Source organism: Oreochromis aureus, linkage group 3 (assembly GCF_013358895.1).
Source record: "Oreochromis aureus strain Israel breed Guangdong linkage group 3, ZZ_aureus, whole genome shotgun sequence".
Lineage (NCBI taxonomy): Eukaryota > Metazoa > Chordata > Actinopteri > Cichliformes > Cichlidae > Oreochromis > Oreochromis aureus.
In genome coordinates this window covers 56,028,785-56,055,418 of record NC_052944.1, presented here as the reverse complement: position 1 = coordinate 56,055,418, position 26,634 = coordinate 56,028,785, and the positions used below count along the sequence as shown (strand labels likewise).

Below are 26,634 nucleotides of genomic sequence, written 5' to 3'. Positions count from 1 at the left end.
GCCGCACAAGTAGGAACAAATTTGCCTGCCAAAATTCAAGATTGTGGCGCTTGTACTTGCCCTTTAGAGTCATGCCTTTTAACCAACCAGTACGGAGCCTGCTCATCAGTATTTTAAGTCTGTTTAGAAATACCTATTACATTTTTGACCTGTTACATGTGCAGTTGCTGCTGTAGGAAACTAAAAGTTGGCACCATCATGCTTTACTGTTTTGTGGTTGTGTTTGGTTTGAATCTATATTGTAACAAATTAGAAATTGTTGTAGCTTGTCTGTGTAGGGTAATTTAGTCAAATCTGAGATTTTCAAAGTAAAGCTGTCTGTCTGATCCCTCTTTCCTGTGGTCAGCATGTGTTGCCATATTAAGACAGACTGCTTAATAGCTGTTTGAAACCGATGTCCTTGACGAGTGCCTGCTGCAACCGAAACATAGGCTGAAGGAAGTGCTTTGTTCTTTGTAGTCTGAACAGCTTGTGTCATTAAATTAATAATTTAAATTAAATAAAAAAAAACAATATTTTCTTACTTGGTTTTATTCCCCTCGCTTTTTCTCCAGTGTAACACAAGTAGTTGGAACCTGCTCTTACACCATTAAAAACAGCAACACTTTCATTTCTGTGAATTATTTGGATTAAAAGGTGATTATGTAAACACATTTGTTTAATAATTAAGCTGAAAGAAAATAAAATCCTAACCAAAATTGCAAATTTTCTACGTAATTCTCAAGAGCTGTTAGAATGCAGTCCAGAATAAAGTGTCTTTCTGAAGTGAACATTAATGTACCTGTTAGTGATGAACTTTTTCTTCAGAAAACAAGTAGAATCCCCCCCCACCCAAAAAAAGAAATAAGTCTTCAGTTTCTCCTCATGGTGTTTAAGCTTACAAAAGCAGACAAAGTATGGATCTGTGAAGTCTGGGAAAGCTTGAGGTATCAGTATGTTAGTGTAATAAACGTTAATGGCTTACACGTGTCCTAATCTGAGAACGTCACTAACTTTGCTCCGGGCAGGAAGTGTGTGATTGGTTTGATTAAATTTTTGAATTTAAAATTTTTGCGGGTAGCGAGAGTGACTCACTAAGGACTTCAACAAAGAACGGAAGTGATTAAAGGTGGGAAAATTGATGTAACTAACATGGAATAATCCCAGAAGGAATTCTAACTGTATTTTGTCTGGTGAAAAAGTCAGCCTTTGTCAGTATGACTTAAAATGTATGCTTTTGGGGGGGTTACTTTAGGCTATTTTTAAGTTGTATATTTCTTGAAGCTTTTCTTTGTAACTTTTAGATAGCCTCTTTTATTGCCATGCACTGCTGATAATGCAACTGCAGTCATCATTCTGTTGTTCATGTTTACACGTAGCTTGTGCTCACATCCTGTGTCTGTCCTTCTCAATTTTCCCATATTATTACATGTACTTTCCATCAAGCTTATTGCCGACTTTGCTCCAACACAACCAACACTATGGAAACCACATTTTTATTAAAATGAAGAGAGCCACATAACCTTAAGCACCTTTTTTAATGACTTTGTATTTAATAAATGAAAGATTAAAGTAAGCAGCGGTTGTGATAAGAAAGCAATCTGATTTGGCAAAGGAAAGCTTTCTACCTGATGCACGTATAACTTCCAATCTTCAAACTGTTAACATGAAACTGATGCCCAATCCCAAACCATTGCTTACACATTCCCATTCCCACAGACTGGAATTATCACATTAGCTTCTGTGGATGGATAGACTTACCTTTAAAGCCAGCTTTAAGCAGCCATTAAAGGAGTCAGAGTTTCTGGCACTTAGGCTACATCCACATGTACACGGGTATTTTTGAAAACTGAGATTTTCTGTTTTTGTTTTGTTTTGAATTTATTTTTTTAATCCCTTCCACACGTGCAGTTTTGAAAAAAAATATCTCTGTCCACATGTGAACGCTAAAAATGAAGTCAAACGCTGTCAAGAACATGCCAAATCCTAACAGTGTAGCAATGTTGGCCAGTCTAGAAGCCCGGGAGGGAAAGAGTAAACAGGGTTTTGTACCCTCACAAAACCTAAAGCCACGTCCAAAGTTCGCTCTGATGCCTCTGTCTTTCTAAATGGAGGGACAGTAACTGCGTGTGTATATGTAAGCGTGTAAAAACTGCAGATAGTAAAATTAACAGCAACAGTATTTTTTATTGTAGAAATTTATCTCATGTAAACAATAATGTGGCGCACAGTGTGACGTTTTTAAAAATCTCAGTTTTCAGTGAGTGAAAATGCTGTTTAGGGCGAAAAGCACAAACGCATAGAAAAATCTGCATTTTCAAAAATAGCCATGTACGTGTGGATGTAGCCCTAGTCGTGGGATTTAATTTAAGCCTTGGAGATTGCTGCTTGTGCACATGTCAAAAACACCTAAGGCTATACAATCTCTGGCAAAAACCATGTATTTATAGATATCTGCAGTGAATTAAAGCAGAGTCTCTTTCCATCTAAACATGAAGTTCTGAATGGCCGTCCAAAGTAACAGGATGAATTTGAATAGGCATTGGATTGGAAGTGGGCCTTTAAATGGTCCTACTCTAGTAAGTCTATGAAAACTCATTAATAAACACAAATCTGACATATTGACATCTACTGCTACCTTAGGGTGACCATTAACCACCAACTTCAGCTTCATATAAATTAAAACATAATAGAAAAAAAAGGAGTACATTAAATGTAAACAGTTGTACACAACTATTTAGACTGGACTAGGTAACACTTTTCTTAGTTTGATTCAAACTTTTCTTGAGATTTTCAGTAGATGCACCTATGGTATCCATTTCAAAATCCTATGTTGCCTCTTATCCACAAACTTGGGTGTCCAAACCACCTGCCCACTCAGCAGGGTGACAATACTCCATCAGCTTCTTACAGCCGGGAGTGTGCCAATTCATGTATTATACCAGAAATATTCTTTGACTAGAACCACCAACACCAACAATTTGGGATTTCTGTGAAAGAATGAGAGAAATCCCAATATTTAAGCGTACATGTGAGAGGCATGAAACAACAGGAAAAGCATGTCAGAAATTAAGGCTGTAGCTGCAGATTCAAGGCAAAAACTCAATTTTTCATCAAACCTGAACCGCGACTATGACAAACATGTACTCATCATGATTCAGTTATTATAAGTCGAATCCCGGTTGTGACCCGTTTAAACTTGCAATGGCATTCACATGATTTAATATGCCCGAGAGCTAGCATGTCAGAGTAGACTTGGGTTTCACTTTCATTCTCATGGCAGGAGAAAGTACAACACCTTATGAACTCTGTGAAAACTGTACAACAAATTGCTACCGGGAGTTACACCAGACTTCTGAGTTTTATCAATGCTGTGGGAGACGTATGCTGAACTGTAGCAGAAACAGAAGAACAGCAAACAGAATCAAGATTACATACAGTACACAGCATGCTTCAGTACTTTGCATCAACACACTCAAATACTGTCAAGTTACAATTATAAGTGTAAGTGTAACCCAGAGCTGTCCTTTTTATAAACAATGTGCAAAGAGCTGCAACAATCCAAATAGACATGAAGTCTAATGGGAAGGAGAAATATTATATTTAAAAAAAACAAAAAAAAAAACAACAAACAGTGAAGGAGTGTACAAATTAATCACTAAATCTGTAAGATGGAAAAAAGTAAAGCACCTTTCAGCTCAACAGAAATAGCATGAATGACAGCAACACTTCCAGAAGGACCAAACTAGATTCATCTTCCAAAATACTGGCTCTGCACTCCAATCATTTTGTTTGGGTTGGCAGCAGTTTTGGGGTTGTGTTGAGACTCTGACGTTTTCCGTTTACTCTGCAGTAAATCGTGCAAGAGTTCAGTCAAAGAACACGAAACGAAAGACTTTGAAAGCAGCTGCAATCGGTTCCTTGTGTGACAGTTTGCTACCACATGTGTCCTGAGCGTAACTCGACTCCAGCCGTACTTACGGCGGTGTTCCTCGGGGCTTTACTCGAGGCCCAGGGAGAAATTAATGCCGTGAACTATTCCAATGATGATGGGTTGCCAAGCAACCAAGTATCTAAGCCAGTCGAGAAGCTGCCCATAAAGGACATGCGTCTTCTCCCAGCTGGAATTTGAGGAATTAAGGACGAACATCATGTTTTCTAGACAAACTTTGGGGGTGCACTGTACTAATAAAGAACAGTGAAATTAAATAAGTAAAAGAACATAATGTTGAATGTTACAAGGGCAATGTTAATAGTCTACGCTTTTTCAGTTATTTGGAGGTCACTTGCTTCATAGAAATCACTTTCTATGAAGATCTGAAGAAGTTTCTACTTATTTAGTCATTAAATCCATGTTATCTTCTTATTTTAAAGAAAAAACCCCCCCCAAACAAACAAATAACAAACAACCCACCAAAACTTCAATCAGCAAAAGGATACGGGTTGTTCATCATCCTCTTCAAGTCAACCTTCTCATTGCAGTATGGACACGTTTGCTTTTTACCCACAATGCACCAGCCACGGATGCAGAACTCGTGGAATCTGTTGGTTCAGGATCGAGTTAAGGCCGAAAGAGCAACCCGTTTACAGAAAACTCATCATCATCATAACTCCAAAAGCCATTTTGATTTACAGGTGGCTCCCTGACATAGGTGGTTGTAGCTGCTACTTTCCTGCTAAGCTTGGCTAACTAAAGTCACTGAACCAGATCTCGAGTGTGTTTTTCCACTTTTGGAGGATTTTAATGCAATCGTGCGGTTAAGAAGCCATCCAAGAAATTCTCCAGGAAGTCCCACTATTGCCTCATGTGCCCTAACAATTCAAATGTTGATGGGGTGGGTTAGGGTCTCTCAGGGACACCTCCAAGGTAGTAATCATATGGACGGTTAAATAACTGGGACTCCCTGTCAGCTGTTGGAACTGAAGAAGGCCTTCAGACGAAAGGTTAAATGTCTTCATGAACCTTAAAAGATGTTGAGCTGCATTTAAGATTACCTAGACCTGGAGACAGACATACTTCAAGATCTCTCCTTTCAGTTAGGAACCTTCCTATGAAAAGCTGACTGCTTGACCACAATCCTGGCACCTCTAGTGCCACAACATGACTATAGCCAAAATGTAATCATGTTACATCAACATCACTAACTTAAAACACATTGAAATTATAAAAGCATTTTAAGCTCAAGCTGTAGGAAACAACAGGGCTTTAGGATACAAGTGTCCACAGGAGAGCTGGTAGGTGTCTTCTATAAATCCTTCCTCCTCCACGTTCACCAGGATCCTCTGACCACAGACCGCACAGATATCATTGGTTAGGCTCCTGCTGGGCATGCCACCCTTGTTGTAGTACTGGAAACACAAAAGTGCTACATCAGCAGAACATAGAATTACAGGTCATCATTATTTTACTTTTATGGATTTATATACACAAACAACAGTTTCTGTAGCTATTTTCTTTCAAAACTGTTTTTTGATCATGTTTGTGTTAAACTTCAAAAATGATGACAGCTTCTAAGACTATGTGTACTGTTTGCAAGCACTTAAGCTTAATTTAATTATACTTTAAAACACTGTTAGCTTTATTTATTTACAAACTACCTGAAGGCTGCTATGTTGACCTGGGAGGGCAAAAAAAAAGTGTTTTACCCCAATTGTAGAAGCCATGTAGTCCGAGCAGATTTCAGCAAAGTCTCTGCCCATGACGCCGTAGTAAAGTCCATAAAACAGCATAATCACGCCGACATCCATCGAGTCCTCTGCCTTGATCCTATACAAAGAGAAAATGGAAATAACTCAGTTATTTAGCTGTACTCATGCCAGTACAGCTAATTTAACTGTGCTCAATGGAACTGAGGGGTGTTTAAATGGAGTCATGTAAGTACCACTTACTTTCTAAAAAGCCACTAAAGAGGTGTTACACTGTATCTGAAGGTATTCTGTCCTGTAAAAGGTGAAAGGTCTACTGTTTGATAGCTCACTCAGCCAAAAATCATATTCAAGATGCTAAGACCACAGTTTAATCAAATAAACTGACTTAAACTCCTGGCCCCTCAGAGTCACCCGATTTATTATTTTTTTTTTTTCTGTACATCAACTTCAATCTGTTTAAAACATGCAAACATTTACCTTCACAGCATTAATATTTTCTAAGCAGTTAACCTAGACGAGAAGTGGATCAGCATTTTGTTGTTTTTAATTATATTTCCTGTATCCTTAGGCCTGGTGGATATCTTAAGTACAGGAGATAAACATATTTTGAGTCCACATGTGGTTAAGGTCTGTTAAAAACCACAAGCACATCAATTTTATAACCTCTCCAACTGAAAAATCTGGTTTGGATCAGGGTCAATGGGTGCTCTCTTCATGTCTTGTACTTTACCTGCCTGTTCAACTTGTGATAAATGTATGGGGACGTGAAGGGACATTTATGTCCACTGTATCGTCTTCATATACTGGCTCAGAACTGATTTTTCATAGAGTGACTCTGAACTGAAACTTTTCAATACCTCCATTGAAAGAGGTTTATTTGTGTTTTGTCTCACTATCTTAAACTCTTCCAGGCAGTTGAAATCTCAAATAAAACAGAACTCATGGATGGCCGTAAACTCAACCAGAAGTCAACACTTTAGCACCCTCTACAGTTCACTGCTACACTTGAGTGGCACTGGTAGCTTTCTGCATGTTTAGTCCGTTCTGGAAATGAAACTCAGTGGAAATGAAACTTAATGAAACGAAACTTAATGAAGTGAAACTAAGTGTAAATGAAACTCAGTGAAAACAGAAAGCTCAAAAATAAAAATGTCATTACAAAGTACACAACTTCAATATCGTGGGTTTCTGACAGTGACTGAAGCAGACTGTGTCTCGTTGCTCTAACTGCTCTACATTTTGATTTCTGAATGCTTTTTGTTTTAATACTTTCAGTGTTTAATAGCCACTATTGTATGAGCAGTGGCTCCATTGCGTATCAGTTAGGTAGGGCGTTCAATTCAATTTTATTTATATAGCCCCAAACTACACACAACAGTTACCTCAAGGCACTTAATATAGTAAAGTAAAGATCCTACAAGAATACAAAAAACCCCCAGAAAAAAAGCCCTGCAATCATATGGTCCCCTATTAGCAAACGTTGGCGACAGTAGGAAGGAAAAGCTTCCTCTGTATCTGGTGAAAAAAATCTGCCAGAACTATGCAGATCTACCTGCTGTGGTAACTGCTTGTGAATAAGGGAACAGTCCAAATTAGCTTTGAATAAACTCTGTATGATTAAACAAGCTCATTAAGAGTTGAGCTGTCAGCACTGACTCACCTGAAGAAGACGTTGAAGCCGAACATGGTGAACATGATGGCCATGTAGCCCAGAACCCCGACTGCATAACTCAGCTTGTAGATGAGCAGAAACCACTTGTAGACCATCCTGGAAATTCAAAGAGACAAAGACCACATCACTCCCATCCCTGCTCTGGAGTCCTGCTGAATATAAACGCAATCAGATTTCGTTAATTATTAATTACTTTAAGCTTTACATCGATCACTTTGCTCCTACTTACATTTTGAAATTGCCTCCAACTTTTCATACATTGCCATTAGCTGTAATTGATCTTATTTCTTTATTTAAGTACACATTTATCAGTTTAGTTAAATACATGTATAATGAAAAATTATTCAAGTAATTACACACTTATCTAAGCACTTTTTGTTAACTTCACACATAATTTTTTTTGCCTAATTTTAAGAGCTTCTTTATTTATTAATGAGCTAATTTAAACTAATAAATACTGACAAACTTATTTAAGGCCCTGTATGTTTATCAATGTACTTGTTCAACAATTTGGGAAGTTGTTTAAGCACTTATTTATTCACTTACCTGCTTTTACCCCACTTTTTTTTTTTTTTTTTTTAAAAACACACATACCTATGTAATTACATATTTAAGCACTATACATACATACACACTTACTAGTACTGCTTTATTTACTTCCTTATTTAAAAGCTCGTTTATTAATTACTTATTTAAAGTATTCATTTTTCCCTTCACTCGTGTATTCATTTAATTACCAATTTGCTTGCTTGTTATCACTATTTTATTGGGATATTTATTTCCATTAGATTTAAATCGGTTGTCCCTATTAGCTGAATAACTGACTGTGGGTGTACTTATCTTGAGTGTATAGCATCAAAACACTTGTGTGTCTTGCTTATCTTAGTGTTAGGAAAACCTCCCATATTAGTCCTGTTAGTTATCACTCAACATGATACAATGTCACTGGATACATCTGCTTTGAATGAAAGGGTTTTGAAATTAGGAGCTAATGTTCAGAAATAAATTGTATCTTGTGCACAAATTGTTTAATATCTTTAAACAAAATTGATTTAAAAGTATTTTGTGGGATTTGGTTTGGCATTTTTTTGCTTTTCTTTTGTAGGTTTCTGTTAGTTTTATCACTTTCATCTCATTATAAAAATATTAAGAAGGCCAAAAAAGGCTCACAAGTATATAAACGTACAGAAAAACCATCCTAAAGCTTGATTTATACTATTGTTACGCCCAATCAATAAAGCATAATGACAGAGTTGTCAACAACTGTGATGGGTCTCTCTTTGTAAACTGTAAACTTCACTTATGATTATCAAAAAGATAAACAGGGTGTAACTGTATGTAGGTTGCCATAACTCAGATAATCCATTCTGAAATCTTTAGTCTTTCCATTATTTCATTAAAAGAAAGTCAATCTTTAGTTTGTCTTCATCTCTACCAACACAGTGGTTTTAAGAGCCAGCAGGATCGTTCCCCTTACCTCGGCGTCCTGCAGGACAGCGGCTTGCGGGTGGCTCTGAAGATGACATAGCTAGTGATGACGGAGAACATCCCCCACATGGACAGAAACCGCCACCAATACAGTTTGATGGTGAAGTAAAGAGGAACCACCCACATCTGGACCAGAGTCACCAGCTGTTGAGGACAGAGACAAAGTCCGTATTCAGTATTAGACTCTTAAGCCCGCTACATACAGTGGTGTGAATGGTAAACGAATATAGCACATTTCTTCTCTCCCAGAGGACCAAGTCCCTTATACAACATCCTTCCTTTACCCATTCACATAAACTAAACTTTAGCTGCTCTTTCACACACATTCACAGCAATTCAGAGTCACCATCTTTCCCAAGGATAATTGCACGCAGCCTGAAGCAGAGTAAATATAAAATGTATTGTTTACATTTTTTCCAAAGGTTATCCAAACCTACCTGCCAATGTGTGAAGAATTAATTGCCCCCTAATCCACATAACTGGTTGTACGACCCTTGGTAGAAAAAGCTGCAAGCAGCCTTTTGCAATAACTGCCAATGAGCACTGTGGAGGAATTTTGGCCCACTCTTCTTTGCAGAATTGTTTTAAATCAGCCATAATGGTGGGGTTTTGAGCATGACCTGTTTAAGGTGAGGCCAAAGCATCATGATTGGATCATGTCCAGACTTTCACTGAGCCACCCCAAAACCTTCAATTTTGTGTTTTTGAATCAGTCACTCGTGGATTCGTTCTGCTACATAATTGAACTAAGCTTAACTGGACATTATCCTTCAGGATATTCACCTGCAGATGGGGAAACACCATTGTTGTACATCACTGTTAACAGGAGGGAGTATATGCTAACAAAGCTCTTTACATTTTGGACATAGGTCATGAGGCATAGCACTTTGATGCTGCCATTCCGTAATAATAGCAGGCTAACATTACACAACCAGCCAAAACAACACCAGAGTGCATGCCTGCAGTTGAGCTTACATGTGCAGAATGACACTGACAATGACAGAATAACTGCTTGTACACAAGTGTTAAGTGACTTGTTTCCTCTAAAGGATTTCCTTTGGTACAAAATAATATCAGTAGTGTAGTTAAGGCTATAAAACAGGCAAAAAGATGAACTGGATGAAGCTTGGACATTTCCAGGATCCTGAGAAAACTTAATCCTCAATATAAAAAAATAGTTTTATTTTAAACCTATTCAGCATTACTTTGCATTTATATGAATAACAATGGCACCAGGCAAATAAAGACAAACATCCTGTGCATAAAACTTTGCAGCTTCTAACCACAGCTAATGCCAACCTATTTATAGTGGGTTTCACACAGGAAAAGGTACATCAGAAACGTTCAGGACGTGGCCAAATTTCTTCTCAAACCACCTCCTCTAGCTTCATTCCATCATCAGAGGACAAGAAGCTTTCGATCTTTTCTACAACTAAAAATCTGACATTTGATTTTACAGAAACCTCATGATGTGGCTTGTGCTTAATCATTAGGCCATACTTAACCTTACAACTTCCACTGCATGCTTAAACTTATGTCAGTATGGTCATGATGCACAGGGTTAAAGGTGTTAACGCTCCACAATTTAACTGCTCAAATGATTACGCAGAAATCACAAGCACCAAAGGAAAACTAATTCAAATTTTATGCACATTGGAAGCAAAATAAAATGAAAAACAGCAGCAATTCACTATCTCTGAAGTGGTCACACAGTCTAAAAATTGTGGCCTTGACTATTTAACATCTGTTTTGTTCATAATCACTCAATTATTTTCAATTTTATTTATACAGCACCAAATCGCAACAACAGTCGGCTCAGGGCACCTTATACTGTATTGTAAAGACCCACAATAATACAGAGAAACCCCCAACAATCAGGGAACCTCCTATGAGCAAGCACTTTGACGACAGCGGGAAATTTTTCCTTTAAACAGGAAGTAACCTCCGACAGAACCAGACTCAGGGAGGGGCGTTTTTGGGGTTTTTTTCCTGCTGTTGTACATCATACATAGATGGTTCCTTCCCACTTAGAGACAGAGATCCCAGATAGAGATCAGTGCTGTTTGTTCAGGTGGGATTCACATGAGCTTGTAGCTCACTGTCTGAAAGTGAACTAATGTAGTGCGCACACTACTCTCTAGGAAATTTTTAACCCCATCCTCAAAATTGAAATGTACTATTTAACACTCGGGGATTGACAGATGCGGCGGCACGTCAAAATGAGATTAGCGATATAAGATGACAGCAAGACAGAGCCTCACTGAGATTCTGTTTCAATTTGTGTTGAAAGTGCAAACTTCAAACTACATACCAGTTTTTAGATTGTGTTTATAGGCCAAAAACAGAGTTATGATTAATAATATTCGGCATATTCCCCGTTTACTGCAATAAGAGACGATGAACACCAGACTTTCTAAAGACAGCACTTGCATTGCAAGCGAAACCCCAAAACACAGCATTCCCTTTCTTACTGGTGAAAAATTAACCATATCAAGCAATCAAAAAAAATATATGGCAACCCACGACATTTGGTTGCTGAGTCTGAGTGGAAGATTGTGGGAGCTATGGTGGAAAGTGATTGACAGCAATACTGATCGTGAGTTTTGAAAATTTGTTGTTGTTTTAAGTGTCAAAACAATGAGACGGCTACTAAATGTGGATCAGGCATTGAAACTTTTTTTAGGTTGGAAGTAGTTTCGGAGCCAGACTGAGCTGGAGAGTGACAAGTATGACAATGAAGTGGAAGATACACTTTTTGTTCAACAAGAGGTAAAGAGGGGAAGAGGAGGAGAGGAAGAAGAGTCTCTGACATCCACACAGAGTGTACTAGGAGGTCTGCAGAGAGAGGGAAGGCGTGACACGCCCACCAGGTCCAGATCGCCACTGGCCCAGGAGGCAGAGCCACACCTCAGCTCTGAGTCCTGGAAGTCAGAGAGAGATGCTAACATCGTCCCAGAATTTAGCAGAACACCAGGAGTCCAGATAGAGACACTTTGCCCCCATAGTCCAACGGACCTTTTCTTATTGTTTTTTTGCTACTGACACAGTCAATACAAATTTGTGCAAACACAAACAAAAAATGCTGCAAAAAAAAGAAAAACAAAAAAGAAAAACATAATTTAGGCAAAAAATACAAATGGACTAAGACAGAACATCTCAACCAGTTTTTTGGTCTCCTGATTTACATGTCACTTGTGTCACTTCCAAGTCTCAGAGATTACTGGAGGCAGAATCATATCTTGTCTGTGCCCCTTCATCCAAAGTGATGACGAGAGACAGGTTCTGCACCACATTTTGGAAGATCCACCTCAGTGATCCTGAGGAGGATTTAAAAAAAATGACGCAAAGAAGGGAACACCAGGCCATGACAAGCTTTTTAGAGTCAGGTCTATATATGATGAGTTCCTCAGTGCCTGCCAGGCTTATTACCAAAAAGGAGGGAGTTGTCAGTAGATGAAAGGATGGTGGCAACCAAAGCAAAAACTGGGATGACACAATATATGAAAGACAAACTGACTAAATGGGGGATGAAAATGTTTATATTGGCTGAATCAAGAAGTGGCTACACCATCAGCTTTACCATATACACTGGCAAGAGTCAAACTGCAAGTGAGCATGGGCTGGCCTATGATGTGATGATGAACCTCATTCGGCCTTTCTGTCTTGGCACTGGATAAAAAGTTTACATAGACAATTTTTATACAAGTCCCAGACTGTTCCTGGACCTGAACGGCATCAGGTTTGGTGCGGTGCATGTGGCACCTACAAGTAAAAAAAGAAAAGGATGCCCCAAAGAGACGGCAAATGTTCTGAATAAAAAATGTCAAAGGGGATCTATGAGATGGATCAGAGAGGGCCCACTTGTTTTTGTGTAGTGGATGGACACACGGGAGGTGTCTGTGTGCTCCACCATCCATCCTGCATTTTCAGGGGAGACAGTGAAGAGAAAGGTGAAGGATAGAGATGGACACTGGGCTATCAGAGAAATCCTGTCCCACACCAGTCATGGCATATAATAAAAATATGGGTGGGGTTGACTTGTCTGACCAGCTCATTCAGTATTATTCCACTCACAGGAAAAACTGCCCGCTTGTATAGGACCATGTTGCTGCATTTTTTGGACATTGCGACAACAAATGCATTCACCTTGCATCATGAGATGTGCAGTGCCAATCAGGTTCAGCCCATGGCACAGAAAGATTCCATAGTGTGTGTCAGCTTTGTGGCATGGACAAGACAGGTGTTCCCCACAGCAGGAGAGCTGAACACATTCCTGTTCAAATTGTCACCGACACAGATGCTGCCCAAAAAGCCAAAAGGCAGACTCAAATGTAAACGCTGTCTCCAGGAGGACAACAGGAGGAGTGACACACCCTGGAAGTGTCAAGCCTGTGGTGTGCGCCTGTGTCTTGTGGTGAAGAGTTGTTTAAAAAAATTGTACATAGGTTTTTTAAAATTTACTATTTATATTTGCATTTCAAGTTATGAAAATGATTCGTTAAACATGTTTCGTTTGTGTTTTTACCCCCCCCCCCAAAAATATAACTTTTCTCTACTCAGATTTTATGTTTTTGTCTGATTTAGATCAATTGTGCTAATAGAGTTAAGTCAAGCCAGAGGGTTAAATTGTAAAACTGTCCATTTTTCCCTGGGCAATTTTTTCTTAGAAAAATCACCAATTTCATTCCTAAATTTCTTTTATTTTTTTTCTTCATTAATTTTTCAGGCTATTTGTCATTTGTTAATTTCTAACGTCAGTTTCTAAATCTCTGCAATTCTTTCAATGACGTGCATGTCCCCTACATCACTGACCCTAATACAGTGTCATATATATATGGCCTTCCTGGCAAGTGCAAAAGCTTTTACGGGGGGATCAACTAGAAGCCTATTTAAGTAGAAAGCAACTGCAGAAGTCAGGTGGTCAAAATTCAATAGAAATAAAAGATTAATGGGGTCAAACAATGAATTTAGTCACATTATTAAAATAGGGCCATGCAGAGATGTTGCACTGGGGACAAAAATGGAAAATAAATATTATGAAAGCTAAAGATTTCTATGCTTAGAGACAAATCAGTGCCTTTAGCCTCCCTGCTGGCAGCACTCACATTGTAGGAGCGGTGGTGCCTCTGCTTCCACTGCACCAGGACTATCTGAGCCACCACCAGCGTGGCGATGAGGATCAGCACCATCTCTGCGTGCATGGCCTCGTGTCCTCTGTGCTTCATGTGCAGGCGTTCGTGTTGCACCCTTTAAAGATGAAGAAGAGGAGGAGGAGGATTAAGAAAGGAGTGAAGCATGTGTAGGTGAGTCAGGACTAAAGATGAATTTGTGGAGGGCAAAAGCTGCATTTATTTTCGTATTTGTTAAAAAAAAATTTAAAAAAAAGCAGATGTTTTTGGATATAACGTGTAAAGAAAATACAGAAGAGGGTGTACTCACTTCCAGTTTTCTCTGTGTGTCATTTTCAGCAGGTCGTCCTGGAATGAGAGACAGAAATAGCAGCTGTGAGCTTTGTGGGTCTCACTGAACACTTTAATGTAGGTTAACACAACTTCCCACATTGCGAGACAAGCTATTTGATGAACTGTGTTTACTGCCTTTAATAAAACAACATGAAACCTAATGTTTCTGTAATAAAAAAAGGCGTTTCCTTAAACATGCCTCTGTTGTGCCACGTCGAAGCCACAGTTTTCACTGCTCACCTGAACTACGGAGCTAATTAGCCTCAGTTAGCCGCTGCTTTCTTCACTTGACACCGACATTAACGGTCGTTAGAGTTTACAAACAGCTAGACTGAACAGTTTAGTTCACTCACCTGGGGATGTACACCCGCCATCGTCTTGCTTTCTGTGCGCTACTGGTGCAAGCTATCCGGCAACCAGCAGCTAGCTTAGCCCGGTCCCTACTGACCGAGTAAGGAAGGCCAAGGGTGCCAAAGTTTTAAACGCGATTCAAAACTATCCCGCCAGTTTTTACTTTTTTTTAAAAATCAGTTTTTATTTTAACACTTTTCCAATTCAGTTTAGCTTGAGTTAGTTTCTAGAGTGGGTGAAGTTATTAAATTGTGAGAATTATTTTTCTTAATCTTTCTGTCATTTCTAATTTAAATTATTTCATGTCTGTATGTATCAGGGCATATTCTGTTAACTTGAATTTTTTTTTTTTCCCAAGGCAACATTTATTTATATTTTTTCAAATGAGACAAGGCTCGACATGGTTGGTTTCTGCTTGAATTACCCCGTGCCTCAGTGCTGTGGTCAATTGTGATTTTGTATCCATAACAAATCCTTCACTAGGGTGGTATAAGGAGGCTTTTATTACTGCTAATCATTTATTTAAGCTCAGTTTTTAAAACCTTATGATGTAACTACAGCACAGCCCATGCAGCAGTATATGAATGACTAACCTCGTATTGTGGATGGATTATCTCAGTTGTTCTCCTGGCTGAAGTTTGGTCCGTTTACAGCATCCTGCCATGCGATTATATTTGTTCCTGACCACCGAGAATCCTCACGTTAACTTTTATAGAGTGGAAAAAAGTTAGCGTGTTTATATTATGCTCACATAGCTGTGTCGCTAGCGATCACGTAGCACATCATTATATACCAGCTAGCCAAACTTCAGTAACCCTACAAACGTCACTGCGGTTTAGTTTTTGGTCTTCATTTATGTTGGAAGTGATAGCAGAGCTGTACGTTTGAATTTGTTTCAAAAACCCCTGCAGTCAGGACATGCTATATCATATTTAGATGGAAGCTAGCGAGCTAACTTCCTGCTAATTTTTAACTCCGTTAAATGTCATAAATTCAGTTTTCAAGGATGCCTGGATGTTAAACTCAATTGTTACACCTGGTAGAGCAGAACGCTGATCATTTTATTATAGATGAAAGACTTTAGACCGTTTAACTCTCAGTGATGCCACAGTGATCGTTTGATTTATGGACCTGCAGCGGAGTTTAACTCTGACGTCACTAGCCGTGTCTGGGCTCAAAGACCGGATATAAAACAGTCAGTCACTTAGAAACGGGTGACTGTTTTACCAAGTAGCAAATCAGGTACACCCATTTACCTACCTACTTGTTAATACAGATAATCTCTCAGCCAAGACCAACTGTATAGCCTGATATATTTCCAGACACACTGGGTTTTCACAGTATTGAATTAATATAGTTAAATATCTGAAAACATTTTCAAAATGTTACTCTTTAGTGTTAAAATTAACATTATGCAATTTACATTCTCCAGGATTCTTCTTCATGTCACAGAGTTAGATCTTGAAAAGTTTGCACAAATCATATCCATCAAATATTTATAGTATTTGCTCAATGCAATGCAGTCCAAAGAGAAAGCGACAGTGTCTATAGTCTACAACTCAACACCCCTTACTGGTTAAACCGTGTTTGAGTGACAGTTTCACTAAGAGAAGACCAATAAAAACCAAAACAAAATCTTTCCACACCTATTGTTTTTTTTATTTACTTGTACAGAACAAACAGTCATTTTAAGTCTAAGAACAACTCATTTATAATCACAAAAAACTGCTAGCTTGTTTTTTGTTTAACATTAAATTAATGTTTAAGACTACAGCCAACTTTCAAAGAGCAGGGCAAAAAAAAAAAAAAAAAAAAAAAAAAAAAAAAAAAAAAAAGCTGAGTTATCTTTGATTGCAGGTCCATCAACGTTGACGTCCAGCCTGAAAGTGAGATAAATTGAGATAAAGTTAGCTCTGGAAGAGAAGAGTTCACAAGCAAAGCTACAATCTAATATTCGCTCAGACATCCAAGGAAGATTTGAACCATCTTTGGCATTTAAACCTCTGGTGGAAACTACGAATGGCAGGAAAATCATCATCACAGCGACAAACTCTTCAAAGACTTAAGACTTCATAAAGTTACCGTACATACCAGCTTTAACAGTCTGGAGGATCCACAGATTAGCCTTGTATCCGTGGCAATAAATGCCCTGAAGTGAGAATAAAAATCAAGTTAGTTCTTAAAACAAAGATGTTCAAAAGCAGAGCTACAATCCTCTAATGTTCGCTCAGACATCCAAGGAAGATTTGAACCATCTTTGGTGTTTAAACCTCTGGTGGAAACTACGAATGGCAGGAAAATCATCATCATCACAGCGAACATTTCCCCTTCATGTTTTAATCCAAACTGTGCAACTTCACAAGCATTTAAAAGGAAAAGAGAAAAATACATATGATAGCGAGCGCATGTACAATTTTTGGGGAGAAATCCAATTAAGAGTTTAATCACTACAGTCAAAGTTACAGGGGACACATCTACAACACCCCAGGACTTTAAAGCACAGAGTACAAACTTGCACATATATACACAAGTAATGTGTCCCAATTTTTTAATGTTCAAATAGTGATAATTATTAAAAAAAAAGTTCCAAAAACTATTTTTGTAACTAAAGTGGCAAAATGTCAATCTCCATTCTAGCCAAGAACAGCTTGGAATACGTACCAGCTTCAGGAACTCTGACCACCAACACTAGTTCTGGAGAATCTGCAGGTCTATCCTTCACAGAAACATCCATTCAGCCTGAAAGTGAGATTGAGTTTAGGTCAATACATAAGTCAGAAAGAGACAAGAAGATACAACATGAATTAAATGTTCGCTCAGACATCCAAGGAAGATTTGAACCATCTTCGGTGTTTAAACCTCTGGTGGAAACTACGAATGGCAGGAAAAATCATCATCACAGCGAAACCATTTCAAGAGATGAAGTCCAAAATATTAACAAATACATACCGGCTGCAGCTTTGGTGACGCAACGGATTTACAGCTGGTGGGCATAACTGAAGACGTTCATCCTGAAACAGATTGAGGTACAGTCAGTTTTGAAAGACGACATGTTAATAACAAGAGTTAAACTTTAAGTGTTCGCTCAGACATCCAAGGAAGATTTGAACCATCTTTGGTGTTTAAACCTCTGGTGGAAACTACGAATGGCAGGAAAAATCATCATCACAGCGAACTGTAAATTCTTCAGAGCAGCTCTACCGCGGTCAAATGACCCCCTTTAACAACAACTTACCCAGAATCAGGTGCAGTGGTGCTGATCCACATTTGCTTCTGTCCATCCAGAACTCCCTGAACCCAGCATGCTAATACAGCCGAGCAGCTTTATGACTTTTACTGAAGGCCATTCTCTGCAACGACTGGCAGAAACAGAAAATACAAGTAGTTAGAAGCAAGAATGAAAATCGGATTTTAAAAGAAATAAAAAAAATTCCCTTCAGTCGCTCAGACATCCAAGGAAGATTTGAACCATCTTTGGCGTTTAAACCTCTGGTGGAAACTACGAATGGCAGGAAAAATCATCATCACAGCGACTCGGGGTTTAAAGATTTAAGACTTTTTCCACGGTGGAATTACTGTACAGCACATCTGTACTTTTGATCTTCTGTATTTTAGAGAAAATCTAAAGGAATTAAAATTTGTGTTCTCAATTTGTATGTTTAGAAATTAAAGATGTACACTGCACAGTCTGTACCCTGGAAAAAGCAGTTCAAAGAAATCACCCATGCCCATGATGAGTGGCTAGTGACCAGGCACAGATTTAACTGGTCTGCAAGCATTTTGCTACACTGTACAAGTTATAGTTAATGCATCAGTGGGTAACTTAACTAATAAACTCACCTGCAGATTTTAGTTCTTGAGGAATTCACCCCATCTTCCACCCTGATGCACTAGAGCACCCTCCACACAGTGTTGTCCTCTTTAAGCTCATTCTCTGTGATGAGTGATAGGAACCTGTGGAGACACTTACGGCATTAGAAAGCCAGCATATTAGCAGTAGCTGCTCATTAAGAACAGCTAGTAACGCTCAGACATCCAAGGAAGATTTGAACCATCTTTGGTTTTTAAACCTCTGGTGGAAACTACGAATGGCAGGAAAAACATCATCACAGCGCAGGAAGCTGCTTCATTTACATAGCAAAAAGCACTAAGGAAAACTTACCTTGACTGTGCTGGAGAAAAACTGGAGTCTGCGTCATCCTCGTCAAAAAGAACGCCGTTGAAGCGTCAACATTAAACTGTAAGAAGAAAACGCCTTTCAGTTAATAGTTCAAGGCCACAGCGACCAGAATAACTGGATCTCAAAAGAGTTAAACCAGTACAATTATTATTATTATTATTATTATTATTCTTCATTAGCTTTTACACTAGTACATCCAAAGATCTACAGATCTGTGCATCCACAAAAAGGGCCAAAAGCTTCACACCTTTAGCCTTTACGATCTTGTTTCACTTCATTTATAAATACTTTAGATTAGACGTAAAATTTTACCATGACTTAGTAGTTTTTATAAATTTAGTAAGCGTGTGTGGATACAATATATTTTCTTTTAAAGTAGTGAACAAAATCAAAATAGAGTGCCTATTTGATTTTATTCAAGTGGGCATTTTAACTTGGATACCAACAATTTGTAACTTTGCTATGAAAACTAAATTTTATTCTTATTAGTCTTAAATAAGTAACTGATTACACCTCTGATTGTGGCAGCCATTTTTGAATTACATCACGTAAATTTTCAAAACCCTGAAATGCCTGGTTAATGTTTAAACGGTTTCCTTTAACATAGGTGTGCAATTCCACTTTTGGACTTTTTATAGTTGAGGGTTTTGTTTTTTGTTTTTTAAATTATTTTATTTTTCATGCATTTTTAGTAAGTAACCCATTCATTAACTGTATAGCTAAAGTAACTGAGCTGTATGCTGTTTCACCATATCTGATACCAAAGGTCCATTTCCCTGATTATAATTTGTGCAACACCCCCACCACGTGTTCAGCTGATGGAAATTTCTGGATACTTGTTGCTTGTCATTTTAAATAATGGACGAGTTAAAAAAGAAAAACAATAATAAAATCGTAAAAAAAATAAATAAAACAATTGAGCTATTATTTACATGCCTATTGATAAAACCTATAATTGTTACATCTTCAGTCACATTTTAGACCCTGTTCATGCCACCACATGGTTTTAATTTAGATATCACTTGTATGTATGACCAATGCAGCCGTGTAACTGTAACTGAACTGTAATTAACTTTAAATAAACTCTACAGACGTGATGTTACCAGAAAACCACGTGACAAGTTTACAACGACTCCAACACAATCTGCCGCCATCCGTGAAATAAACGCCTCATCGCTGGAAAATATCGGCACGTGACATCTCAACACACAGTAATTAATAAATACAACGTTAGATTTATTAAATAAAGTGAAGATTAAACGCATATTTACCCAGACACAGACCAGCTCCACTCTCTTTGACTGCAGGTTCAAATGACGGAACACCGAGCTCCTCATCCTTTTATCTACAGGCGGCGACTGAACGGCTTAATTCAGCTTTACCGCCACCTGTTGGATCGGAGGCTGAACTGACACACTGTTAGTGCCTTCTTTTTAAAATTTTATGTATTCATTTCACGTAAATAAATAATTAATAAATTCAATATAAATAATAATTTATTATTATATTGCTATTTATTGATATAATACATTAAATTGTTTTAAAAATATTTAACTATAATTTTCATTAAGAATAGATAAAAAGAATAGAAGAATAGATATAGATTTAAAAAAAAACCTCTAGATTCATGTCACACATACAGGTTGGACCAGCATTTACTTGGAAAACTGCCCTAATCCCTCATTGCATATATTCAACAAGTTGTTTTAAACATTGCTCAGAAACTGTAGACATGAAAGTTTCACACAGTTGCTGCAGAGCCATAATGCGAACATCTGCCACACCTAAAAAGTGCTCTATTGGATCGAGATCTGCTGACTGTGAGGGCCAAGTACAGGGATGTGGATTTGTGACATGGTGCGCTATCCTGCTGGAAGCAGCGATCAGAAAATGGGTACACTGTGGTCATAAAGGGATGGACAGGGTCAGCAACAATACTCAGGTAGCCTGTGGTGTTTAAATGATGTTCAGGTGGTATTAACACCATACTTACACCACCTGCAGCAGCCTGAACCATTGATATGAGACAGGACAGAACCATGCTTTCCTATTCCGGCCGTATCATCACAGCAGAGATTTAGACTCATCACACCAGAAAATGTTTTTCAAGATTTCTCTCTCTCTTTTCTCTGTGAATTTAGCCTCAGTTTCCACCGAGTGTGGCCTTCTGCTGCCGTAGCCTTCCTATCATATTGAAGCAGTCTGACCATTCTTCTCTGACCTGGATATTTTTCTCTTTTTCAGACCCTGTTGATGAGTGTGCAGGAAAATCCCAGATCAGCCATTTCTGAAATACTCAGACCAGTCTCTGATGTTCAGCTTGAACTTCAACAGGTTATCTTGTCCATGTGATTGGCTGATCAAATATTTGCATTAAGGCAGAAACCTATATCATGAACCAGAGAGCAGTAAACACATACAAACACATAATAATTAGAATATATGATTAATAAATAAAACAAGCAAAACTTGACTGTATTGTCTTTAAATAAATTCCATATTTGATTAAAAACACAATTCTGTTAAATGTATTTTATCTAAAATGATTTTGAGTGGATTAAAGGTCAATCAGGGGGCGAGAGACACTGAGATAAAGAGAGCGAGTCACCCTCCCTCACTATCACTGAATAACTGACTAATAGAACAACCAATCACCCCTGGATTGAACTCTCCATCTCGCTCCTGATTGGTGGATGCTGCAAAGATAAGTGATTGGTGCGTTCCTCCTCTTACCCTCCTCTTCATCCCCTCCCTCCTCCGTAGTGGTGGTGGTGGTGCTGCTGCAAGCTGCTGGTGTTGCCGTGACGATGATATCCTCCCCCTCCCACACACACACACACACTGAGAGGAGAGGCAGCAAACAAGACGCTCTCGTGACGCGATGGCTTCAGGCTGGAGAACAGACAGCAGTGATCGGCTGCGTCTGAGGAAAACATGGTGAGTGCTTTCATTTCCGTGATGAGAGGACAGACAGACGACCGCACGGACAGATGGATGGGTGGATGATTGATGGGTGGAGGAATGTGTGAGGATGACAGCAGCAGCAGCTGTAGTATGCTCTGTTTTCCTGAGAGGGAGCGAGAGAGGGAAGAGGGGAGGACGGAGGAGATGGGGATGGACAGACTGCAGATGGATGAAGGTGGAGAACTGAATGAATGAATTAATGCAGGAACAAACCGATCAGCTTTAAAGCACATACAAGCCTCTGTGTGTGTGTGTGTGTGTGTGTGTGCGAAAGTGTGTGTGTTTGTGTGTGTAGGTGTGTGTGTGTGTGTGCGTGCTGTCAGGCCTCTACATGCAGGTTAGCATCCTGAGTGCTAACAGTAACAGGAGGTACGTCACTTCTGTGAACCAAAACTGGGCTGATCTGCTTTTGTTTCTACAGCCACATATAAACAGAGAAATACATACAGATATGGATGGATTAGCAAACAGACAGCAGGGGCATGGAGCAGCAGGTCAGAGCTTGTTTGACATTTGAAGTTAATGTTTCTTCATTTAAAGTCAGCTGAGTGACTACAAAACATAAATTGACCACAGAGATGAAGAGAAGATGTAGAAATGACTGAAAAGATGCCAAATTGGCTACAAAGATACTGAATATAAGCCGGAAAACATGAAAAACTTTTACAAGAACAAGGAAAAATGACTAAAGAGGATATGAAAAAGGCACACACTTGCTGCAAAGAGACCCAAAAGTGAAAGTTAAAAGTAAAGCAAAATAATGAGAGGAAGTCTGAGAAGAAATCTTACAAAGAGCAGCTAGAAAGCTAGAAAGAATGCAAAAGAAATGCAACAGTAAAAAAGGTGCAAAATCTCCCCAAAGAAAAGAAATTGAAAATGCAAAAACATCTACAAGGAGAAAAAAACATACTGTGGAAGAAGAAAAACAGCTGAAAAAAACCCTAAAAATCCCTAAAGAGATGCTAAACTTTTAACAGATGCAAAATTTCAACAAACAAACAAAAAACAAATATAAAGAGATACTAAACTAAGAAGACAAGAAACATCTAACCATTCTCTTCTGCTTATCCAATACCAAGAAACATAACTATAAAAATTGTAACATTATAAAAAAAACAAGATATATGAGATAAGATGAGCATTAAAAGATGCAAAATCACTGCAAAGATGAACAAAATAAACAAGATTCACAAAACATTAAGGATGGACCAGGAGCTCATTATCATCACAGTTATTGTGTTATTATAAGTTTGTAACTAAATTATTAGAGGTTTTGTAAAAGGTCGTATTGAGGACAAATTAACCCTGTTAACTAAGTGTAAGTGTGTGAGTTCAGGAGTGTTATGACCACATGGTCAGTAGTGAAAAGCATGAAAAGATGTATCTGCATTAACATGATACAGCATTGTGTTGTCATAATGGTGATACCAAGGCCCCAACCTTAAAGCATGATTCTTTGGAGAAGCAAAGCATGAAAGGCCCATGGTGGATCGACTGGGCTGCATTGGTCCTTCAGCTGGATGAACTAAAAATTACTAAAGACGGAGCAAAGCTACTCAAAAACACATCAAATTGACTGCTATTCATTAATTTTCAGCTCATCCAATATAGTCTATCCTAGGTGAGCACAGAGTGACAAGCTGGGTTCATCTTTGACAGGCCATAGAAAAGACTGGATGACTGTGATGAGATGAGAGAAGGAGCCAAACAACTAAGAAACAAAAACAGGACATTGACTATAAAAAGAAAAAAATACGCATGAAGAAGTGCAAATTGCAAACTAAAATAAAGATTGCTTAAAAAAAAGAGCTTTGATGAAGCGCAAACATCCATGAAATCTGTAAACTGGGCATAAAATTTAAAAAACCCACAAAGAGAAAGAAATAGATGAAGTGGTAAAACATTTTAAATAGAAATCACTGCAAAAGAAAAAAGTAATTACAAACTACAGAAGAGAGAGAGAGAGGGGTGAGAGAGACCTGCAGAGTGATTAAAACAAAGAGAAAAACAGAAACATTCCCACGGGAATACAAAAGGAGACAGATCAGATTACCTGACTCTATGCTGTGTGTGTTTATGTGTGTGATGTCGTACTGTATATTTACTGGTGAGCTCTTCAGAAACTGGTTCCACTGGTACGTTTCTCAGGCTGCAGAAAGGATGTTTTGTTTTTTTCCTTTTGACTTCTAAAGAAATCTCACAATCCTCTAATGGGCGCTGGTCTGCTGAGCCAACATGATGTAAGTCTCTCTAATTAAATCAAAATATTAAGTTTGTAAGAACCATAGAGTGCTTTTTGTTTAACCAGCATTCAAAATCAAGTAAATTTAATGTATTACTATGTCAGGTGCCCGTGATGTCTATTTTTTAATGAATACAACAACTCTGATTATTTATTATTTCTGATTTAAATGATGATTTTCCATTCAGTGCATACTGTTATATATAAAATATTCATATCCAAGTAATTAGTTAAGAGAGTTCCAGTTTCTTCCTTTGGAGTTACTGCAATGAATCATTCATTTCCATCCTTCTACGACCTCCATAAATCTCTAAAACTCCAAGCAGTCAGTTACAGTCGCCTTGCTTCTAACTTTAAGCTTCAACAAAATCAAAATAGACGAGCTATTAGAAACAAACAAACTTGAAAAACAAAAGTTTACGGAAGCTGTACACATTTTGTACAGCTTCCATAAACTATCCACACAGACCAAAAGCATTCTTTGTAGCAGGCTATAAACAGTTGGACATTTTAACAGAGGTGTCTATGGAGAGCTACCAATGACTGTAGACAACAGCTACTCATGTTTAGAGCCTCTAGTGGACCATAGAGGAACTGCAGTTTTTTTGGTCTTTGGCATGATCTTTTAACCCCTGACACTGTAGATGCTTTATGAGCATGTTTAGTTCATGAACAATGAGCAACCCAAGATGATCTCAATTTAGATTTAAATGGTAAGAATATGAGTGCAGATGAGTTACAGAAGTTTTAGCTCATCTGGACAAAGAACCTTCCACAGTTCACAAGAATCACTATTCCTCCCACAGTATTTGTCAGATGTTAAAGAAACTTGCACACAATGATCCCCTAATAGGTCTTCACCCAAAGCCAAGGTCAACGTTAAAGTCACATTTATTTACAGACAACAACCTGTGAATAGTAATGAACTGTGAGATGGATGAGCTACTACATTGTTGATGTTACTGTTAGACTATAATCTCTTTGAAGAGAGCAAAGTGACTCTTACAGAATTACTTTTATAACGAAACTGTCCATAATATATATATATATATATATATATATATATATATATATATATATATATATATATATATATTTATAGGGCTTTTAATTGCATTATTTAGACTTTAATAGTGCTGTACCTTTACTAAAGTGGGAAATGACAAGAAAATATCTCAGTTTAAGACCACTGTGGTCAAAAGATGATGATTATTTTCTTCTGCAGTAATTTACATTTTCAGGGCGTCCCCCCCTGCCCATTCATTATGATACAGGGAAAAGTAGAGGCAGGGACAAAACATGAACACTAGGAGCTGAAGTGGAGGTGGGGTTGAAAGCAGCTTGCAGATGTGCACCAACAGCAACTGTGGGGAGGTCAAAGCAGCTTATATAGCATGCTGTGTGAAATTTACCAGCTGGATGTGTGGATAGGTTTGACTTGTTAACTGATATAGATCTGAGCAATATAGTGTAGCTATTCCTCAAAACAGTGTGAGAAGATTAAACACAAACAGGTCAGTATGAACTTGTGTTTGGACAAACATAACTTTGAGCATCCACAGAACATACAGATACATTCAAAGCATTGATGAATCGCTGACTCTTCTTTATGAATCTGTCAGGAAAGAAAACAAAACAGAGAGAAAGGGTTTGATTGTCTCTTTGCACTGTGACAGTTACAGGCAGCCACCACACACAAGCACACACAAACACCCAAACACAGCAAAAGCATTGTAGAGCAGGGAAGGACTGAGAGTGGAAAGAAGGGAAATGTAAGAAAAATAATTTCCTTCAATGTGCCACGTTTGTATGTGTGTGTGTGTGTGTGTGTTTCAGACAGACATAAAGTGTGAGCTTGTCTGTGTAAGGTTGCTTTCACGTCAGGAGAGGTCGTGTTTTCTGGGGGAGGAGGTGTTAAAACAGGATTATATACAAGATCACAGAGAACTCGTAACCATAATCCCTCCTCTTTATGAATTATTCATGAAAATATTCCCTTTTATATTTTACACACAGATATGGGAGTGTATATGCTTTGGCCGAGCAAAGTGACAATGAAAAATAAACCTATACACCAGACACAAAGAGAGAAGGAAAACAGTCAGGCTTCCAAAAACAGCACTGCTCATAACCTTGTTTTGGAAACTAGTATAAATTTACATGGATTTACAGCAAAAGGAAAGGAGCTATTTATCTGGCTAAAAAATAAAATAAAACCAAAATTTTCTCTCATAAAAGTGATATTATTTATGGCTTTTACAATTATGTTTTTATTTACAGATATGTTAAATCATAGTAATATGATAATTTTACTTACTTTTATTAAAAAGTCAAGGGTGGTTATTTATAACAAAACAAAAACAACAAAAATCCTTTCAGTAGTTAGAAAAAAATGTTAAATTTACAAGAAAGAAAAAACAGAAAAATCAAAAACAATTGTAAACAATAATTAAAAACATAATTATAAATGCAAAAACTGTAATTGTATTTTTATTGTATTTTGTTTTATTTGCAGTGGTGTAGAGTATACACACAGTAGTTAGTATTAAATGTTTTTAAATGTAAAATTATTTCCATCTTTGCATATGAAACACTTAACATGTTTCATTAGATGCATGGTTCCCCCTCAACCCACAGGCAGTGATCC

The 26,634-nt window shown here is 38.0% G+C and overlaps 1 protein-coding gene, 1 long non-coding RNA gene and 6 other non-coding genes across 8 annotated transcripts; all 8 read right to left on the bottom strand.

The window, feature by feature from the left end:
* Positions 1-1,498: 1,498 nt before the first annotated feature.
* On the bottom strand, positions 1,499-14,624 carry LOC116310818 (RING finger protein 175-like). The gene is made up of 9 exons (XM_031727722.2): positions 14,604-14,624; positions 14,228-14,265; positions 13,894-14,035; positions 8,778-8,932; positions 7,289-7,396; positions 5,626-5,746; positions 5,195-5,328; positions 4,420-4,521; positions 1,499-4,100 (listed from the first exon to the last, which is right to left on the bottom strand). The coding sequence occupies exons 1-9, from the start codon at positions 14,622-14,624 to the stop codon at positions 3,980-3,982; spliced, it is 942 nt and encodes a 313-aa protein (XP_031583582.2). The 3' UTR covers positions 1,499-3,979.
* A 1,612-nt stretch (positions 14,625-16,236) lies between these two features.
* On the bottom strand, positions 16,237-20,158 carry LOC116310819. Its single transcript, XR_004198745.2, has 8 exons — positions 20,053-20,158; positions 18,764-18,839; positions 18,442-18,555; positions 17,837-17,960; positions 17,551-17,612; positions 17,263-17,340; positions 16,693-16,750; positions 16,237-16,481 (listed from the first exon to the last, which is right to left on the bottom strand). It is a non-coding gene; the product is annotated as an uncharacterized LOC116310819 (long non-coding RNA).
* LOC116310825 lies at positions 16,556-16,647 on the bottom strand. Its single transcript, XR_004198750.1, has one exon. It is a non-coding gene; the product is annotated as a small nucleolar RNA SNORD14 (small nucleolar RNA).
* LOC116310826 lies at positions 16,825-16,919 on the bottom strand. The gene has a single exon (XR_004198751.1). It is a non-coding gene; the product is annotated as a small nucleolar RNA SNORD14 (small nucleolar RNA).
* On the bottom strand, positions 17,414-17,506 carry LOC116310824. Its single transcript, XR_004198749.1, has one exon. It is a non-coding gene; the product is annotated as a small nucleolar RNA SNORD14 (small nucleolar RNA).
* Positions 17,683-17,775, bottom strand: LOC116310823. The gene has a single exon (XR_004198748.1). It is a non-coding gene; the product is annotated as a small nucleolar RNA SNORD14 (small nucleolar RNA).
* LOC116310821 lies at positions 18,042-18,134 on the bottom strand. The gene has a single exon (XR_004198746.1). It is a non-coding gene; the product is annotated as a small nucleolar RNA SNORD14 (small nucleolar RNA).
* LOC116310822 lies at positions 18,625-18,716 on the bottom strand. The gene has a single exon (XR_004198747.1). It is a non-coding gene; the product is annotated as a small nucleolar RNA SNORD14 (small nucleolar RNA).
* Positions 20,159-26,634: the final 6,476 nt, after the last annotated feature.